Source organism: Anastrepha ludens, chromosome 2 (assembly GCF_028408465.1).
Source record: "Anastrepha ludens isolate Willacy chromosome 2, idAnaLude1.1, whole genome shotgun sequence".
NCBI lineage: Eukaryota > Metazoa > Arthropoda > Insecta > Diptera > Tephritidae > Anastrepha > Anastrepha ludens.
The window spans coordinates 76,443,095-76,460,317 of record NC_071498.1 but is presented as its reverse complement, the minus strand read 5'-3'; the positions used below and the strand labels follow the sequence as shown (position 1 = coordinate 76,460,317).

General features: G+C 33.0%; 2 protein-coding genes across 7 annotated transcripts in view; both read left to right on the top strand.

The window, feature by feature from the left end:
• The window catches only part of LOC128871904 (mothers against decapentaplegic homolog 7), a 50,500-nt gene that overhangs the window by 10,396 nt on the left and 22,881 nt on the right, over positions 1–17,223 (top strand). For 2 of the 6 annotated variants that reach the window (XM_054114068.1, XM_054114063.1), the window contains exon 2: positions 2,005–2,383. The exons of 1 other annotated variant lie outside the window; for it this stretch is intronic. The gene's annotated coding sequence lies outside the window, so the exon portion shown is untranslated. Of the gene's footprint in view, positions 1–1,787; positions 1,886–2,004; positions 2,384–17,223 lie in introns of those variants that run through there. 3 more of the 6 variants (XM_054114064.1, XM_054114065.1, XM_054114066.1) reach the window with 3 other exon arrangements.
• LOC128871905 (uncharacterized) lies at positions 12,804–13,535 on the top strand. The gene is made up of 2 exons (XM_054114070.1): positions 12,804–13,163; positions 13,224–13,535. Exons 1-2 carry the CDS (start codon positions 13,045–13,047, stop codon positions 13,507–13,509), a joined length of 405 nt encoding a protein of 134 aa, XP_053970045.1. The 5' UTR covers positions 12,804–13,044; the 3' UTR covers positions 13,510–13,535.

The following is a 17,223-nucleotide window of genomic DNA, read 5'->3' as shown; positions in this document are numbered from 1 at the left end:
CTATTTGTAAAAATTATGTTTGTATGTGTAAATGCATGAATTTTAAAGCTATATTTTGAAATTAAGTCAGTAAATATAATAGATATACGATTATATATATAAAATAGAAGTTCAAAGCAAAAATTTCAATTATACATTCATGTATTTACTCATTGAAATGGGCATAAGGAACTATTACTTACAAAATATTGAAATTCACATAAGCTAAAAATCTAGTTCGGTGGCGTCTTAAGAATCTAAGTTTTGGGCCCCTAGAATTTTCTGTGCTCATTTAATTTCTCGTTCATTTAAATTACGTTAACGGCAGTTTTCGTTGAGATGCTGTCATCGAGAACAGACCAAATCCTACTCGGGCTATATTCCACAACTAATTATAAGTTATCTCTTCAATTTATTGACGAGTCCGCTTCAGTATCGACAAGCATCAAACCATATTCCCGGAAAAGCAATTAAAATCTTCGTTAATTCTCATCCTATGAATGAAAAACTAATATTATATATGCCCTGCATGAAACTCACAGCCTCCTCACATGCTTCCGAAAATCAGTTCGTCTAGCTCCCCTTTCCCCACGTAACAGCACGTCTCTTGGTCTTACCGTTAAATTTTATATTAGATTTAGTGATTCCGTTAGATTAGTGATCAATATTGCATTTTTTGCATTTATTGTGTTTTTATATTCCTTGCATGGATACAGTAGGAACTTTTGGGATTCAAGTAGTAAAAGCATTTAATACCATATTATAGAGACTGCACAGCAAGGCGCAGTAAGCCAATAACAGGACTTTACTAATCAATAATTTTAACTTACCTTACAAGTCCCACATACATACATACATGCAAATAGTTCTAATACTGTATGTCATAAAAAGTGAAGACACCAAATCAATCGATTTACTTAAATCATACAAATGTTCATGTGCAATGACGAATAATATTAAATTTCTACATGTCCAATAAACTCAAAGCACCCACAATACATAAAATTAAGGTTTAAAAAACATTCGTGGGATAGCACAATAACTTGAATATGCTGTGACTTTTTGGTCGAAACCAAATAAAATATTTTTGAAATGTACATATTGTATTTTATATTGTTTCAAACGCGTTCCTGAAACATTATGCCTACTCCGAACAGTAGATTGTTAATTGCAAAGTCTTTCATTCCAGAGGTTTGAGGAGGTATCACCAAAAACTAAACCTATACCAATTTCGGTGAAGTTTCACGTGAATTTTGTAATAAAGAGCAAAATCGTCGCGCTCTACAATTCATAATTTTACAATAGCAATGTTATTATTTACGGGTGGAAGGGAGTGGGCGGCTTAATATATGTACATATGTATGTATACACGTTTCTGTATCTACATTAACATTTTCGATGCATTTTCGAAAATGAAAATATGTAGGTTAAAATAAAACAAAATAACTTCATACAATATATATATATACGTAAGTATTCTTACATTTTACGTTCATATATATGTACAGATGTATATTGGTACATACATGCGTATATAGGCCTTTATCTATGTGTTTATAATTTTCCATTGCTTCTACACTGATTTAAAACCTATCTTAAAACATATTTTACTTGCATATGAATATGAATATATGTATATGTAATATAAAAATAACTAAACAGAATATGTACATACATAAATGTACATATATGTATGTATGTATATGTGTTTATAAGCATATATGCACTATCTAGTGATATATGTAAGTATCTCGTGTACGGTTTCTGCGAATTATTAAATAAAATATGGATTATATTTGGTTACCAAGCAGATAAACAACGAAAAGTGCAACTCGAAATGTGAGTGAGTTCGAATAAAATACAGTAACATAATGCTTTCCACAACAACGTTCATATACAATTGCATGTATGTACATACGTATAAATGTAAATAATTATGTAAGCCCATACATATTTACTATGTTTACTAAGAATGGCAACAAGTGTATCGAGTAAATAATTTCAAAAAATCATACATCAATTTAGGCAATACTACCGGGTGTGAACAAATGTTTTTAAATTTATGCTGTGAAGCGAAACAACAAAATTAAAAAGCTTAGCGGTGGTGAACCCAGAATCAGCCAGTTAACTATAAAATATGCAAATTTGCATCTATGAATATACATACATACCTACCATGTACATGCACATAAAATTTGAATAAATTTATCGTGTATGTCAATGTAGGAGGGAGAAAGGAATGAACTTATAATAAAAAATAAGTGAAAACGCAACAAAAACATATCGAAAATATACAAATACAATCCACTTAAATATCATTAGCGCTGCAATCAACACTTTAATCAATTAATCTGGCGATAAGAAAAACTATCTAAACTTCGGATGTTAGCGATAAAATTATCATGTAAGTACAAAATTTGTATTGCTATTTCAGAGCTATTTAAATAATAAACACCTACAGCCATACATACAATCAGATATGTATGTACATATGCACACACATATGTCTACGTATATAAGTTCAACAAGTATTGTGTTATATAATACATGTCAGCAAATATTGTGCATTTTCTGAGTAACTTTTTTCCTTTAGCTAAAGATTACCTTTTACTATTTTTTAATCTTATTTTTGCTTTGTTTTTGGAACTTACGACAAACGTAAAAATAGTTAAATTGTAAGAAATTCGGTAATTAAAAAAGTCTGATCATGAAAGGGGCTGCGTAAAACTTAACCACGATTGCTTTTACATCAGAATTTGATGCAGACTGGTTTTAAATTATTTGCGGTGAACTTGAATAGATAACATTTTATTCTTCATGTTCTTAAATTGAATTCCCTTTCTTGTACCTTTAAAATTACAATGTTCGCTGACCCGAATTTTATAGCTTTCATTATTGCTGTGATACTAAATGGTATGAGTGGTATACAGTTCACAATTTAAACCATTTGAAACTAATTAAAATACATTTCATATATTATGCTTTTCACAGTAATGGCTAACTGATTCTGCAGGAATTTTTATATTATTTTATATTTGCTGTATAAACAGTGATGGACAAAATTTCTGGCATAGTATCATCAAGCAATAAGCAATCGAGTATAGGAATAAAATGCAAAAAATATATTAATTAAAAATGAAATTAATTATTAATTTATGAAAAATGGAATTAAAACTGAATTTAAAGTAAATTTAAATTAAATTTAAAATAATTTAAAACATCAAGACACCTCACTGTTGGGTTGGACGAAGTACTCGGTATTTAAAATCGTTGCACATACTTGAATGTAGATATATGTATATCTAATCTACAAGTAAAACTACTTTTAGTATCTATGTAGTTTGCATTAGTTTTTGCTTTATAACTTCTTTAGGCCTATTTTGTACAGATTGTACCAAGTTTTTAATGACTCCAACTGATATTTGTCGACATTATTTTAGGATAACAGCTTTTAGTTGATTTTTGGGTGTTATAGTATGCTTTCTTATTCGTTTTCTCAAGCTCGTTCCACAAACGTTGGATTGGATTGAGCCTGGTCGATTAGGAAGGTGTTTTTAATACGTGAACGAAAATTGTGCAGTATCCAAAGTCGCACTATTTCGTCGTGGTCTTCGCGTCATTGCCTTGCTGGAAATATAAGTTATTGCCTAAGTTCATTTCCGTTGTACTTTTCTTTAAATTTTCCTTTAAAATATTAAAGATGTCTTCTTTGGTCATTGTATTTTCAATGAAAATATGTTCACCGACTTCTGACTACAAAATCTCAACAATTTGTGGTACGCTAATATACATTTTTTTTAATTACATATAATTTTATAGTTCTAAACGCTTATCTCTATTCACATTACTTATCAAAAGTCTGCTTCTGCATTTTCTAGCGTTATAACCTGCTACATTTAGGGTCCATCGGATGGTGCTTGAGCCAACCGCATGCTATTTTCTTCCGCAATGGTTGCTGCAATTTGTGAGGAGCTGCTTTTTGCTCTTTTTTTGGTAGAATTAAATGATGGGGAGAGCAGTATACATATCGAGCTTGGGCGAGTTTTATTGAGTCAATATCGAGATGTACGCATGTATATAAAAGTGGGCGTGGCACATCCCATTTTTCAAAATTTTCTTTGCGATATAATTTTTTTCTTGTGCTCATTGTTTGCATCATATTTGAATAATTTTGCTTCATTTAACGCGGATATATCACCTTACCATTATATGGTAGGTGGGCTTAATTACAGACTAATTTCAAACCAAACTACCTTGGACAAAAGGTAATATGTGCACAATGTTTGCTCGAGTTACCTCTAGGCGAGATTTTCTGATCAATTGTTGGATACTGCCAACAGAAAATTCGGACTCCATCCAAACACACAATGCATAAAATTGCCCAACTATTTCTGCACTAACACATGAGGGTAAACCATAGAAACCATAGAATCTGCGCTTATGACAATAGATGGATTACCTAAAAATATTGTGAGCCAAATTGCACTACATTAAAGTTAAATTCATTACTATAATTTAAATTAACAATATTGTTTAGACTTAAAAATCAATTTTTATTTATCGTCAACGTCAAAATGGCAAAGTCAGACGGCAATTTATTATCATTTTATAGTTGAAGGGGCGGTTTCAAATGATTTATCGTACAGATATATGGGTAATAATTATTACATCGAGATAGATTTTCTTATTTGTCATTATATAAAAAAAGGTCTTTCAAAAGTGAAGTCTAGATGTCAGTAGGGAATAATTCCTAGATGGTACCTTTTTTTGTCATCTTTCACATTTGTCAAGAGACAACTGTACACTTTTACACGATAGAATAATACCTTAAAATTATTGAAACTTATCAAGAAAATAGCGCGAAGTGTTGATAAGCAACCTAGAACATCAATATCTCGCCGTTCTCAACAATTAAGCATTCATGAATCGACTGTGTTGCGGATTTTATCTGAAGACGTACTCATGGTGAACAATTAAATAATGCCATTTTTCACATGTAGTTGTTAATAGCCGTATTTGGAATCAAAATAGTGGAACCTGAAAGAATCCAAATTTCTTTTGAAAGACCCTTTATGTATGTAACTTGTTGGCAAGTCGTAAGTGATGCTGGGCCAGCCGTTAGATTGAATTGAATAACTCGTTATAGATAAAAAAATTTGGTTTGAAAACTTTTAGCTTTAAAGCAGTGAATAATAAGTGCAATAATCGGATTTAATGATTTGAAGAGTGGTAGTACAAAATTCCCTGCCGTGCTTTAAAGATTGGAAGTTACATACATTTATGATCCCATAAAAAATCCTTAAAGCACAAAACAAAATATATAAAATATAATGAAAATACGTCCTATTTTCTAAAAGAAGTACACAATCTATTTTAAAAACTTACTGAAAGAAGAAAGTTTGCTTTGCGGAGCGGATACGTATGTATGTACATATTGAAGATCTCATATGCATCCAATGTTAGACAAAACATATGAGGAAGAATCATTAAACTTAGTCTTAAGAGGTTTTGCTTAATTTTATTTCCTAATTTTTTTAAGTTATATGGCAATAAATTTACTTAGTTCACTATGTTCGGCCCGACATTGCACGATGTATAGAGCAAAGTTGTGGCCAACATCAAACCGTCCAATAATAAGGATGATAGATTACCTGATTTGGCCATCCGAAGCAAAATTGTGAGAGTAAACTCGCACCTACTTAATGTCACTGTATGTAAGCTTTCAAATATAGGGTTCTTATGTACATATGTATGTATTAGTGTCATTATCCAAAAAAAAAATGTTTAAATAACTATGCAAAAATTATCACAATTTCTTCTTTTATGCTATGTAAAAATTTCACGGCGATATCTCTTAGCAGTATCTCATCACATACATAAGGCATAGTAAATTGGAAACATTGAAGCCGATTTCCTCAACATTTTGGTTTTTTGGATTATGCCACTCAAGCAGTAAATGAGTGCTATGTAGGTATACATACATATGCAGTATATGCACATTTCTTAAACGTGTAGCCTATAAGCTAATTTGCAAATAGAAACCGGCGATATTTTATTTATTTAATATTTTATGCAACAATTCACAATACTATTGTTTCCAATCGTTGATTTGCGGCACTTTCGCACTGTTCAAATTTTAAAGAGAAATCAAAGTCCGAGAGAAATATCTGCATACAAACATACGTACTTAATAGAGGATGGCGCCAAAAAGATTTTGAAGAATTCAAACTATACACATATGTACACACATACATGTGTGTAAGTGTATTTACGTATGTGAGTAGAATATGTTCTCTTTGGCCCTCACTCCAATGAGATGGCCTGTCACTCAGGAATATATTCGTGATGTGGTTGTAGTTGTAGTATCTGTGAGAAATTCAAATCCCATTCTCGTTTCGCTACACAAAGAGTTCTGATTGCCAGTGTTACTGTTGAAATTTCAAAGATCGGAAAAAGGGATGCGGCCAAAAAAAGTGTCACTAATTCTTTATACCAATACTAATTTGACATTACAATAACTATCGAAATCTATGGTTTTTAATAATTACAGAAGAAAACAACTTGTGTTAAATAATTCACATCATATAACTAAAAATAGTAAATTCATATTGAACTGTTTCGTTAGTTGATAAAATTTTTTGATATGGTAGTTCCTAATGAACAAAGTATGTATAGTACATGTAATAGATAGACAGACATGTGTTATATACATATTTGAAAAGCCTCGCGAAAATACACCTGATGCTGGTTTTTCGCGTTAGATTATGACCAAAATTGGTTGCGTAAAAAATAAATAGTTTTCAAAAATAATAGCTTTCTAAAATATATAACGTAAGAAAGAAAAACGCGTAGAAAAAAACAAAAACAAATTTTCATAGGAAGTAACTCGGGCCAACTACACACATACATAAACAAATACAAAATACAAATACATATATGTTATAGACAATTATTTCGACAATTCATAAGAACGATTTCAATTAATTCTGTACTAAATAGGATTTTAAGCTTTGAGCCATTTTATTTTTGGTACTTCGATAGCATTCCATTTCTTTTTTTAGTTCACATCGAAGTACCATATAACCAAGCGCTCAACATTCCGATCGTGATCGCGTAAAAGGAAAATCAAATATATAAAATACAGTTATTAATATTAAAGGGGGTAAGAGTCGCTAAAATTAAAAAAAAAAGTCCCTAAATTGTGGAATTTTGCTAAAAGTTGACGTTAGGGGTTTTGCTTTCAAAAAAGGCCAATTTTTCTTTTCAGTCATATAACGGTAACACTGATGACTGCATAGGTAAAGGAACATATATATGTGACTCGTTTTCACAAGAGTGTGTTCGTAGATATCTAAATACAGTTACTCAAACTCAGAATGGGACTTAGCAATTTAAAGTTAAATAGTTAGTAAAAGAAATACATTACCCATTCAAAGTATGAATGCATTTAATTTTATTCAAATACAGTGCACTCGCGGTAACTCGAATAGCCGCTAAGTCGAACGACGTGCTAACTCGAACACATTTTTTCCCCTATTGACTTCTTTGTAACTCGAACAATAAAAAAGCGCTATAACTCGAACAAAAAAACAAATTTATTTGTACACACATTCTTTTCAAACATGTACATTTTGTACATAGATACATATGTAATAGTATATGTATATAAATTATATGTATACTAGTGTATTGTCCATATGAATATTTCGGCGTTAATATCCCGTTAGTTTTCTGGGAACAACATCTTGCATTGACCAAATTGCTTTAAATTTGTCATTTGTAGTATATCAGTGCACGTGAGTAATGGATCGTAAAAGGTTGAAGTGTTTAACATTAAAAGAGAGGGCTGAAGTCCTTAACAAAATTAAACGTGGACGTAGTGTTACTTCTCTAGCGAAGGAATATGGGGTAGCCAAGTCCACCATAAGTCTTATAAAAAAGAAAGATAAGGCAATTTATGGCTTGCACTAACGCTACCGGCAACCATAAGCTTAAACTTCTCGTTATTGACAAAGCAAGAAATCCTCGAGTTTTCAAAAATTTTAACTGTCCGGTAGAGTACAAAATTCCAAATCAGCCTGGATGACTTCGGCGATTTTCAAAGACTGGTTTCATAATTCGTTCGTGCCGCAGGTAAAATCCAGATTCATTAAAACAATTGTTTTAACCAAGTTAAATGACTTTAATATTTAGGTAAGAAAAAATTTGAAAGATGGGGACTACCTGAGAAGGCTCTTCTTCTAATTGATAATGCCCCATCTCAGCCCAACAAAATCGAATTAAAGTCCGAGGATGGTTTAATTTTAACTATGTTTATGCCGCCGAATGTGACACCATTGATCCAGCCAATGGACCAAAATGTAATTCGTATAACGAAACTATACTACAGAAATTTTCTACTGGCTTCCATTTTCAACAATCGATCGAAAAATCGATATCGATGACTGTTTTTTTAACATAGCACACTCAATTGATAAGTCGAACAAATTCGATAAATCGAACAGCGCCTGTTTTAATTAGTTCGAGTTATCGCGAGTGCACTGTATAATTCAACCAATAATTTAAAACTTCCGGTTAAAATAAAATCATTTCTTTGGATAAATTTTGGATAGTGATTTTTAGTAGTAAATCGGTAAAGATTACCCATAATTATTTACAGAAAAAGGGTTAATATAATATTCAAATAGTAAAAACAGGATTTTTAAATTATTAACTGAAGAATTCACCAGAAAGCTTAAGGCCGGCGGGCCAATTAGATGTCCTAAATTCAGTAATTTTCGCGAAGCGTTGTAGGATGAGAAAAAAAAAACAATTAGCCAAATGAAGTTTTGGGGATAGTTTAATATATATTTGAACTAAAAAAAAAAAAATTGTACAATCTCCAACAATATATTGTAAGCCGAGTTATCAATAGATTCCCAGAGCGACTTGCCACTGAAGTATCCAACTTCTGTACAAGATACAACTTGCAATTTTCATCTGAAAACAAAAAAAAAAGATTATTAATTTTGATGTAATTATCTTCGATGTGAACTAAGAAAATTGGGAGAAACACGTAAAATTCGAATTTTTGGGGAAGGTAGAAAAAAAAGTGGTTTTCAAGGAAAAAAAAACTCTTCAACTGGGTAAAAAAGTCGCTTAAAAAAGTTTTTGGATGTTTTTTTAGTTCACATAGAAGATAATTACATCAAAATTAATAATCTTTTTGTTTTTTGTTTTCAGATGAAAATTGCAAGTTGTATCTTGTACAGAAGTTGGATACAGGCGCTCTGGGAATCTATTGATAACTCGGCTTACAATATATTGTTGGAGATTGTACAAATTTTTTTTTTTAGTTCAAATATATATTAAACTATCCCCAAAACTTCATTTGGCTAATTGTTTTTTTTCTCATCCTACAACGCTTCGCGAAAACTACTGAATTTAGGACATCTAATTGGCCCGCCGGCCTTAAGTTTACTATCTCCGGTTATCATTTGAACTCGAGCATAGGTATGGGAACAACTATCAACGTAAGTTGATACACTGAATTTGAATCTTCCAATTGTGTGTCAAGTTTAACGAGACTAAAAACAAATATTGTATTCGATACGTGGTTTTTTTCTTATAACGGTTTAAAACACACATATATCATTGTAAAGTCTGTTTAAGGTGTTTCTTTATGTTATATGGTATACTCGATATAAAAGTGATAAAATAATAACAAATGCGCGTGTAAATGTTTATTTTCACTGCTTTGGTTTCTCTGCAGTAACCACTCACAAGCAGTGGGTGTCGAAATTGTTTTATAATGTTCTCGTAACAAAACTGTACAAATGGTCGCTTGATATATTTGGAATCTATGAATTCAACAAACGAGTAGTAGAAGCAATTTGGTCGTGGAAAAAGTATTTAACTCCGCAAAGTGAACTGAGTGATTTGACTCGTCAATCGAATTAATCTAAACAAAGTGCACTTGGGAGCACGGGACTCTTTTACAGTTTTTCAAAAAGACAGGCACCTCTACTGTGACATTAACAATTTATTTGGTGTGATGAATACCCTATAGAAACTGATATGCTTACATGGGGCATAGTTATATTTAGCAACCAACTAACGAAAATAGCAAACCCTGCTTTTAGTACTTATTGTCAGAGTCAGTCTAATATATAGTGATAAATAATAAGGACTTTGTTAATTAGGAAATACACTGGAATGGCAACGCTGCAAAAGTAGCGATGTTCTTCTGAGGGGAAAATGTCGTAATGTAACTAATGAATATACTTTAAAAATATTTTTTGTTTATAAGCTAAAACATAATTTTTCAACAAAAGACTACTTTTACGCTAGCAATCCTTAAAAATAAAGTTTAATTGACAGTCTGGCTTTTCTATTGAGAAAAAGTCGACATTTGATGCAGAATATTTTACTTGCAATTTAATATCTAAATATATCAATTAATATACCTACATACAACCCGTGTTTAGAATACATACATACATATGTATAAATTAGCTGATTTGCGTATTCAGATACATACATACATACTTACATAAATCCGCAAATTAAGAACTGAAACATGATGAACAAAAGAAGACTAAGTAGTTTTGAAATATTTTCGTACAAATTTTCATACGAATGATGAATTCAACAGTGGTTTTGTCAAATCGGTACCTAGAATAAAAATCGTCATCATCTAAACCGAACGGATGACATTTTTTTTTAGGTTTTTGATGTCTCAGTAATGTGACATTGGCAGAAAAAACACTCAACTTAGGAGCTCAAGAAATAAAATCAGGTTGAAGCATACTCGTACTTTAATTTAAATCGCGCTTTATCTTCTGGTCGACTCTAACTTGGCGATGCCTAAGATCTAATTAAGTTAACTAATGTTGTTTTCTTTTCTCCTAATAATATCGGATTTATTCTGCTCTGCGCCAGGACTATCAAATTTTCGTGTTCCTTTCTGAGCATATATGTATATGTGTATGTACATAGGATTGCGTCTTATTTTTAAAACATTTCTCTCTGACCTGGCATACCAGGCCAAGTGAATATTGGAGTTGTACGAAAAAGTTTAATTGTTTAATTGTAATTTATTAATTGAATACATGTATGTATATACATGTATATACATACATACATATATAAAATGTGATTTATCGAAGTGCTGTGTTTTTCTTGTTTTATTCTCTTAAGTATTGCGTTTTCGCAGGTCATATGACAATATTTGTTGTCATATAATGAGATGAATTTTTTTTTTTGAGAAGAGAAAACACGTCAAAATGATCCGACTTTAATTTAACTTGACTATGAACTATACGCCATTATGTTTATATCGAAGAGATTGCATAGCGTAAATAAAAAGGAGCAGTTGGAATTGAAAATCACTCAATCTCTTAGGGAATTAGCAGTTTAAAATTTGTACTTACGTACGCTGTGTCTCATTTTCTGTGTGAGTAACTGTATATACAATTAAATTCGTTAAATGCATACATACATAAGTATTTATTTTATATATGTATCCACATGTAGAGTACGTTCATAAATTTGTTTGTATGTCCGCGCCAGCTATAAACAAGGCGCCTTACCAAGAGAATCGGTTTGCTTTATTTTTTTTTTTTCGAGTGCCGTGGCGCGGTGAGAGGTGGTGTACCGCAGACGTGTTTGTCGTTATCTGGTTATTCACTGGCGTCGGAACGCTGGCACTACTCAACTCGTTATGTCTGTGTACGAACATACGATTGCATGTACAATACACATATATTGTAGGTGAATGCTGTTGTAAATGTATAAGGAATGTGTCTGTCTGTGCCACGCCGTGTTTGTGTCTGAATTCGAGGCGCCATTATGACGATGTCGGTAACGTTACTATTATTTCTTTTATTACGTCAGTGGCGCCCACTGGCGCCTAATGTTTAAGATGCCGCTGCCCACCCGCCAACCGGTTGCCTTGCGTTATACTTGTTGTTCTTGCTCGTTTGCCAGTGTGGCTACACGCAAGTCCAAGCAAACAAGCTGTATGTATTATTGTTGGTTTATGACGCCACTGCGTTTCTGACTAGCTGTCGTAGTGTCTGGTTTTCTGCCGTCAGCCACACGCCTTAGCACCTTACAGGTACTTACATACAGTTGTGCAGATGCATATGCATACTACTATATATGTCTGTATGTATGTAAAAACATTCAACCATAATCACGTTTAGATACATACATATATAATATAGAGAGGGAGTGTGAGAGATAGCATTTATTAATGTACATATATATGTAAATGCAGTGCATACATACATATCTATCTATGTATGTATGTATGTGGGTATTTACATATAACATTGAAGTAGATATTTGCCTAAAAATGCGGGAAATATTTGCAATGGTTAAATGAGTAAAATAAAATCGCAAAACTTAAATAACTCAGTAAGAAGACTACTTGTTAAATGCTCAGAAAAATAACTTGTGCCGTGTATTGTGCATATGTGTATATATGTGTGCACATGTGAGAAAAGAGCAAGAAAAATTCAGCCTTTCCACTAATTACATACATATACATACATATGTATATTAGATACTTAGTATATAAATAGGGCAGCCCAAAATATGTTCTAACATGTTTTTTGTCACGCATGCTAGCAACAAGCTGATGTAATTTGTAATCGTTTTACAAAAAAATATCAAATTTGAGCTACATACATACATATGTATGTATCTTTCTTAGAGAATATGAAAGCATTATTAAATTAATTAACTAATTAATAACTAAATTAATTAAATGAATATGTCGTCATTACGTTCAAAATTAATAATACAAATTTCTGCAATGATAATAAGATAATGGCCCCTATTATGAGCAACATTCGATCTTCGACTGTAGTCGAAAGTGCTGATCGAACGAATTTTCATTTGGTATTATGGTGCTCATTCGTTGAAGAATATGACTATTGTGAATTTCGATCGCTCGACGCATTTACAATAGATAATTTTTTCTCAGCTGATACAGCAAATCAAAATAAAAGAAAAACCGATTGTGTTGAAATTCTTTGCTAACATTATTTTTAAAAGGTAAAAAAAGTATTTTTTGTGAAAATGAGTACAACGGAGTTGTGGTTCGACGATTCATCGGACGATGAAAGATTAGTGGAACTAGCTAGAAGTAGGAAACAATTGAGGGACGCATCCAACCACCTAGAAATGGCTTCCACTGAGTAAATTTAGAGCTTTCAAAATGTGTTGACGTACTTAATATTACAGAAATTTCCTTACAGATTTTTAAAGAACTTTAGATTATCTAAAGAGCCGTTTGTGAACCTACTGTCCAGTACAGAAAACCAGTTGCAGCAGTGCACCCGAGCCAAATTGATTCCAAATATTTTAAAGCTAGCCACAGTTCTGCGAGTTTGTGCTCAGGGATCGTACCAATTGAGTATTGGTAATGAAGGTATGCTAGGACTTGCTCAACCCAATGTGTACGATGATGCTGAAGATATTGAAGTGGAGTCAAATAACGGAGAATTAGAAAACATAAGAAATGAAATTTTGAGAATATTATAGAAAAATCTAAAAAGAATTAAATAGAAACCTTTACACCACACTTTCTGTTTTATTTTTGTTATAAATTTTCTTTATTCAATTATTCGTCATTCGAAAAAAATATGAAAATGTATTTCTATAAACATCACAAAAAAAAACCATTATTAAGCTTAATCCATTTTGCTGCCGTTCTCACTGGTGGTCCCAAGCAATTCAGCTCCGTTGTAAATTCCTCCCATTTTTTTGCTGCTTGAAGTTTGGTGCAAATCCCTTTTGCGAATTGTGGATTCGTCTTTCTAATTGTTGTTTGGTACTCACGACTTTCGCCCTGCATAATATTAACAAAATTAGTATATATTTATTATTTGGTTACTATAAAACCATAAATAATCGCAAACAACTTACACTTTAACAAGTTTTCCCACTATACGCTACACGATCGAAAGCAAAATTGCATTCGACTCTAAATTCGGTAAACAACGAAAATTTCGATAGGGTTGCACCGCTCATAATACCAAATTGACATTCGATTTTCGATCTTCGACAACCAGCGAATATCGAAGATCGAATACAACTCATAATAGGGGCCAATATTTGATCGAAAATGAAGTTAATATCCAAAGCGCACATTCACTACACATTTACACTTCTAAGCATTTACACATATAAAATTTATTCTGCGTGAGAACGACAATACTTTAGTTGCTCGTAATTCTATGTTATCTGGTATATTAATTTTACCGCATTTTAACTTCAAGAGATTTTACCAGGTGGTAACATTGTTGTTTTTTTTTTTTGTATACAAATCAGAGACATCGAATATGCTCGAGCTGTAATAATTGCGGCAGTGTTATTTTTTATGAGATAGCAGCACGTTCTACTCGTATCACATAAGTTCTGCAACAATGCCATGCGTACTATCAGCAAAATGTTGACAATTTGATGGTCATCACTAGCTAAAGCTGAAATGAAGGAGGGAAAATAAGCTTTTATTTACTAAATACGACTTTAAAGTTTAATATTTAGCTGAACAAACCTCCGAGTGGATTCCTGCGTATATGTAGAAATACATATACATCCTGTCACATCCAAAATTATCCAAAATATTCGAGAGTATTATTTGCGACAGATTGTCATCTATCACTGAAGATAAAGGTATTCTATCCACATACCAGTTTTGCTTCAGGAAATCCCGCTCAACAGTGGATGCGTGGTAGATTTAGCAACATAAGCCATTGAAGGCAAAAGATGGCGAGGCGGGAAAAAAGAGTACTGCGCTGTGGTAACTCTGGACGTTAGCAGCGTATACTGGAAACCCTCGCAAAAATAGGGTCGCCGATAATATAACTATCAGAATAATTGAGAGCTATTTCACGGACCGTAGACTGCGGTTTAGAAGCGACAATGACGCTGAGGAGTACATCGTAACAGCAGGGACTCCTCAAGGATCAGTTCTGGGTCCACTGCCATGAAACTTAATGTGTGACGGGATTCTAAGACTGGATATGCCTCCTGGAACTAAAGTCATTTGATTCGCGGCTGACATCGCGGTGGTAATGGTGGCAAAATAAATCCACGAAATTAAGAGGATCGTCAGCGAATAAGTAAGCAGGATGAATGCTTGGCTAAGGTCTATGAAGTTGGAACTAGCTGAGCATAAGACTGATGTAGTCCTAATAAGCAGCAGGAAGATAGTAGAAATTATAAATGTAAATGTTGGGACTGTAACTATTAGTTCAAAACCCGCTATTAAATACCTAGGAGTGATGATTGACAGTCGGTTAAACTTCGAAACGCACATGGAATATGCTGTGAAGAAGGCATCGAATGTGCAATCCTGTCTGTTGCGAATAATGCCAAACAACGGCGGACCTAGCCACAGCAAAAGAATACTATATAGCAGGGTAGTCAGCTCGGTTATTTTATATTGCGCACCGATATGGGCTGACGCACTGAACATAAATAGCTACACAAAAAAACTGATAGCAATCTATAGGCTAAGCGCTTTGCGGACTATCTGTGGCTTTCGTACAATTTCAGACGATGCTGCCTTCGTTATAGCCGGTCTAGTCCCCGTAGACATTTTGGCGAAAGAAATGCAGCGAGTGTATTTAAGGCTATTCGAGCCCGATGGTTGAGCAAGTCGTAAAAATATATCGTTCGATCGCCACTGGCAAGACCGGTTGAACAGATCATCGAAAGGTAGATGGACGCATATATACCTATTCTTAGGACGTGGTTAGAAAGGAACCAAACAAAGGGGGAAAAAAATTCCATATAACCCAATTCCTTTCAGGGCACGGGGTGTTTCGAAAATATCTCCACAGATTCGGCTATGATAGTTCAGCAAACTGCGCAATCTGCATGGCATATTAAACGAAGAGAATATTATAGATTTCATGCTGAAATCGGGTGATAACTGGAAGCGAATTTGCGCGCATGTAAAACATATCCACAATGATTAAAGATGCGCGGAGGTTCCTAGAAAAGGCGTACCTGGAGGACGTATCGCCCATGGCAGCAAAAAAAAAACGTTTTTAATTCTTATGAATTAAAAAAAAATTGTATAACAATTTAATGAGAAGTACTTCGTAATTATTTCACTATCATAATGCTAAAGAATGGAAATTAAATTTGTATTTTCAAGATAATTTATTACTTCAGGATGCTGCTTTTCAATAATTACGTAACACGTTTAAGGTTAGATTTAAATTATTGATTGAAAGATCTCGCATCGTTGCAATAATATATCTTCAACTAACTTGTTACTGATTTGGAAGCTTTGCAAAAATTACAGTTGTACTTTTCTTGCTTTTTTTGACGCGAATTCATTGATAATATCATCGAAATCAGTTTTTCCAGTTTCATCCCTTTCTATACTTAATAATTGACCTAACTCGTTGCACTTTTTTTTGAGTTCGTATTCTTTTTCCTGATAAATAGGACCTTTGACATCGAAAAGGAATCGAACATTTTCATCGATTTCATTCTTGCTTTCATTTCTTGAAATAGTCGATCATCCATATTTTTTATTCTTCTTCGGCGTCTTTCAGTTGCAACGTCCCCTTTTTGACATAAAATTATCCTTTCCTCGAGTGAACTATCAGCGATGGCCTCTCTTTCATTTTTTAAATAATTTTGAAGAGCCTTCAAATCTTCAGCAGCATCGTGAGAATTCATCGTGAGATCTTGCAGCCTCTTTTAAACGCGGTTAATGCGGATTAGTACTTTATTCAAAAATCCCAGCAAAATCAATAAATCTTACTTCAACATTCGGGCATCACTTCTTGTTTCACTTGTTTGATTCTTGTCTTCGGTCATTTCTTCAAGAACTTCCAGAATTTGATCCAAATGGTTTGATCCAATTTATTGCTTCTGCGTGAACATAAAGTAAGAAGAAGTCCAAGGAGAGTCCGATTTATATTTTGAAATTTTTTATAAGGAAAGATTTACAAATAGTACATATGCTCAATAACCCACAAATAACAGATGGACCGGAAAACGGGATTCGATAAACCACTGATGATATTGCGCTGACGTTATGTTATCTGTCTTCGGAAATTTTACCCCTAGGCTAGCACTATACTTTTTGAAAAATGATAGTTAAGAAAACGTAAATAAATGATATTCAGACCTAACTATAAGTATATTAACGTGTACTTCAAAACACCAATGCCAGAAGGTTGATGGACTTTTATTGTAATAAAAGTATCAGAACCTTTTACATAAGCAGTG

Excerpts from the sequence above, each read along its gene's own strand:
- LOC128871905 (XM_054114070.1), top strand. The coding sequence starts at position 13,045 with ATGAGTACAACGGAGTTGTGGTTCGACGATTCATCGGACGATGAAAGA. Across the intron at positions 13,164-13,223 it reads CTAGAAATGGCTTCCACTGA|ATTTTTAAAGAACTTTAGAT; the intron begins GTAAATTTAGAG and ends ATTTCCTTACAG.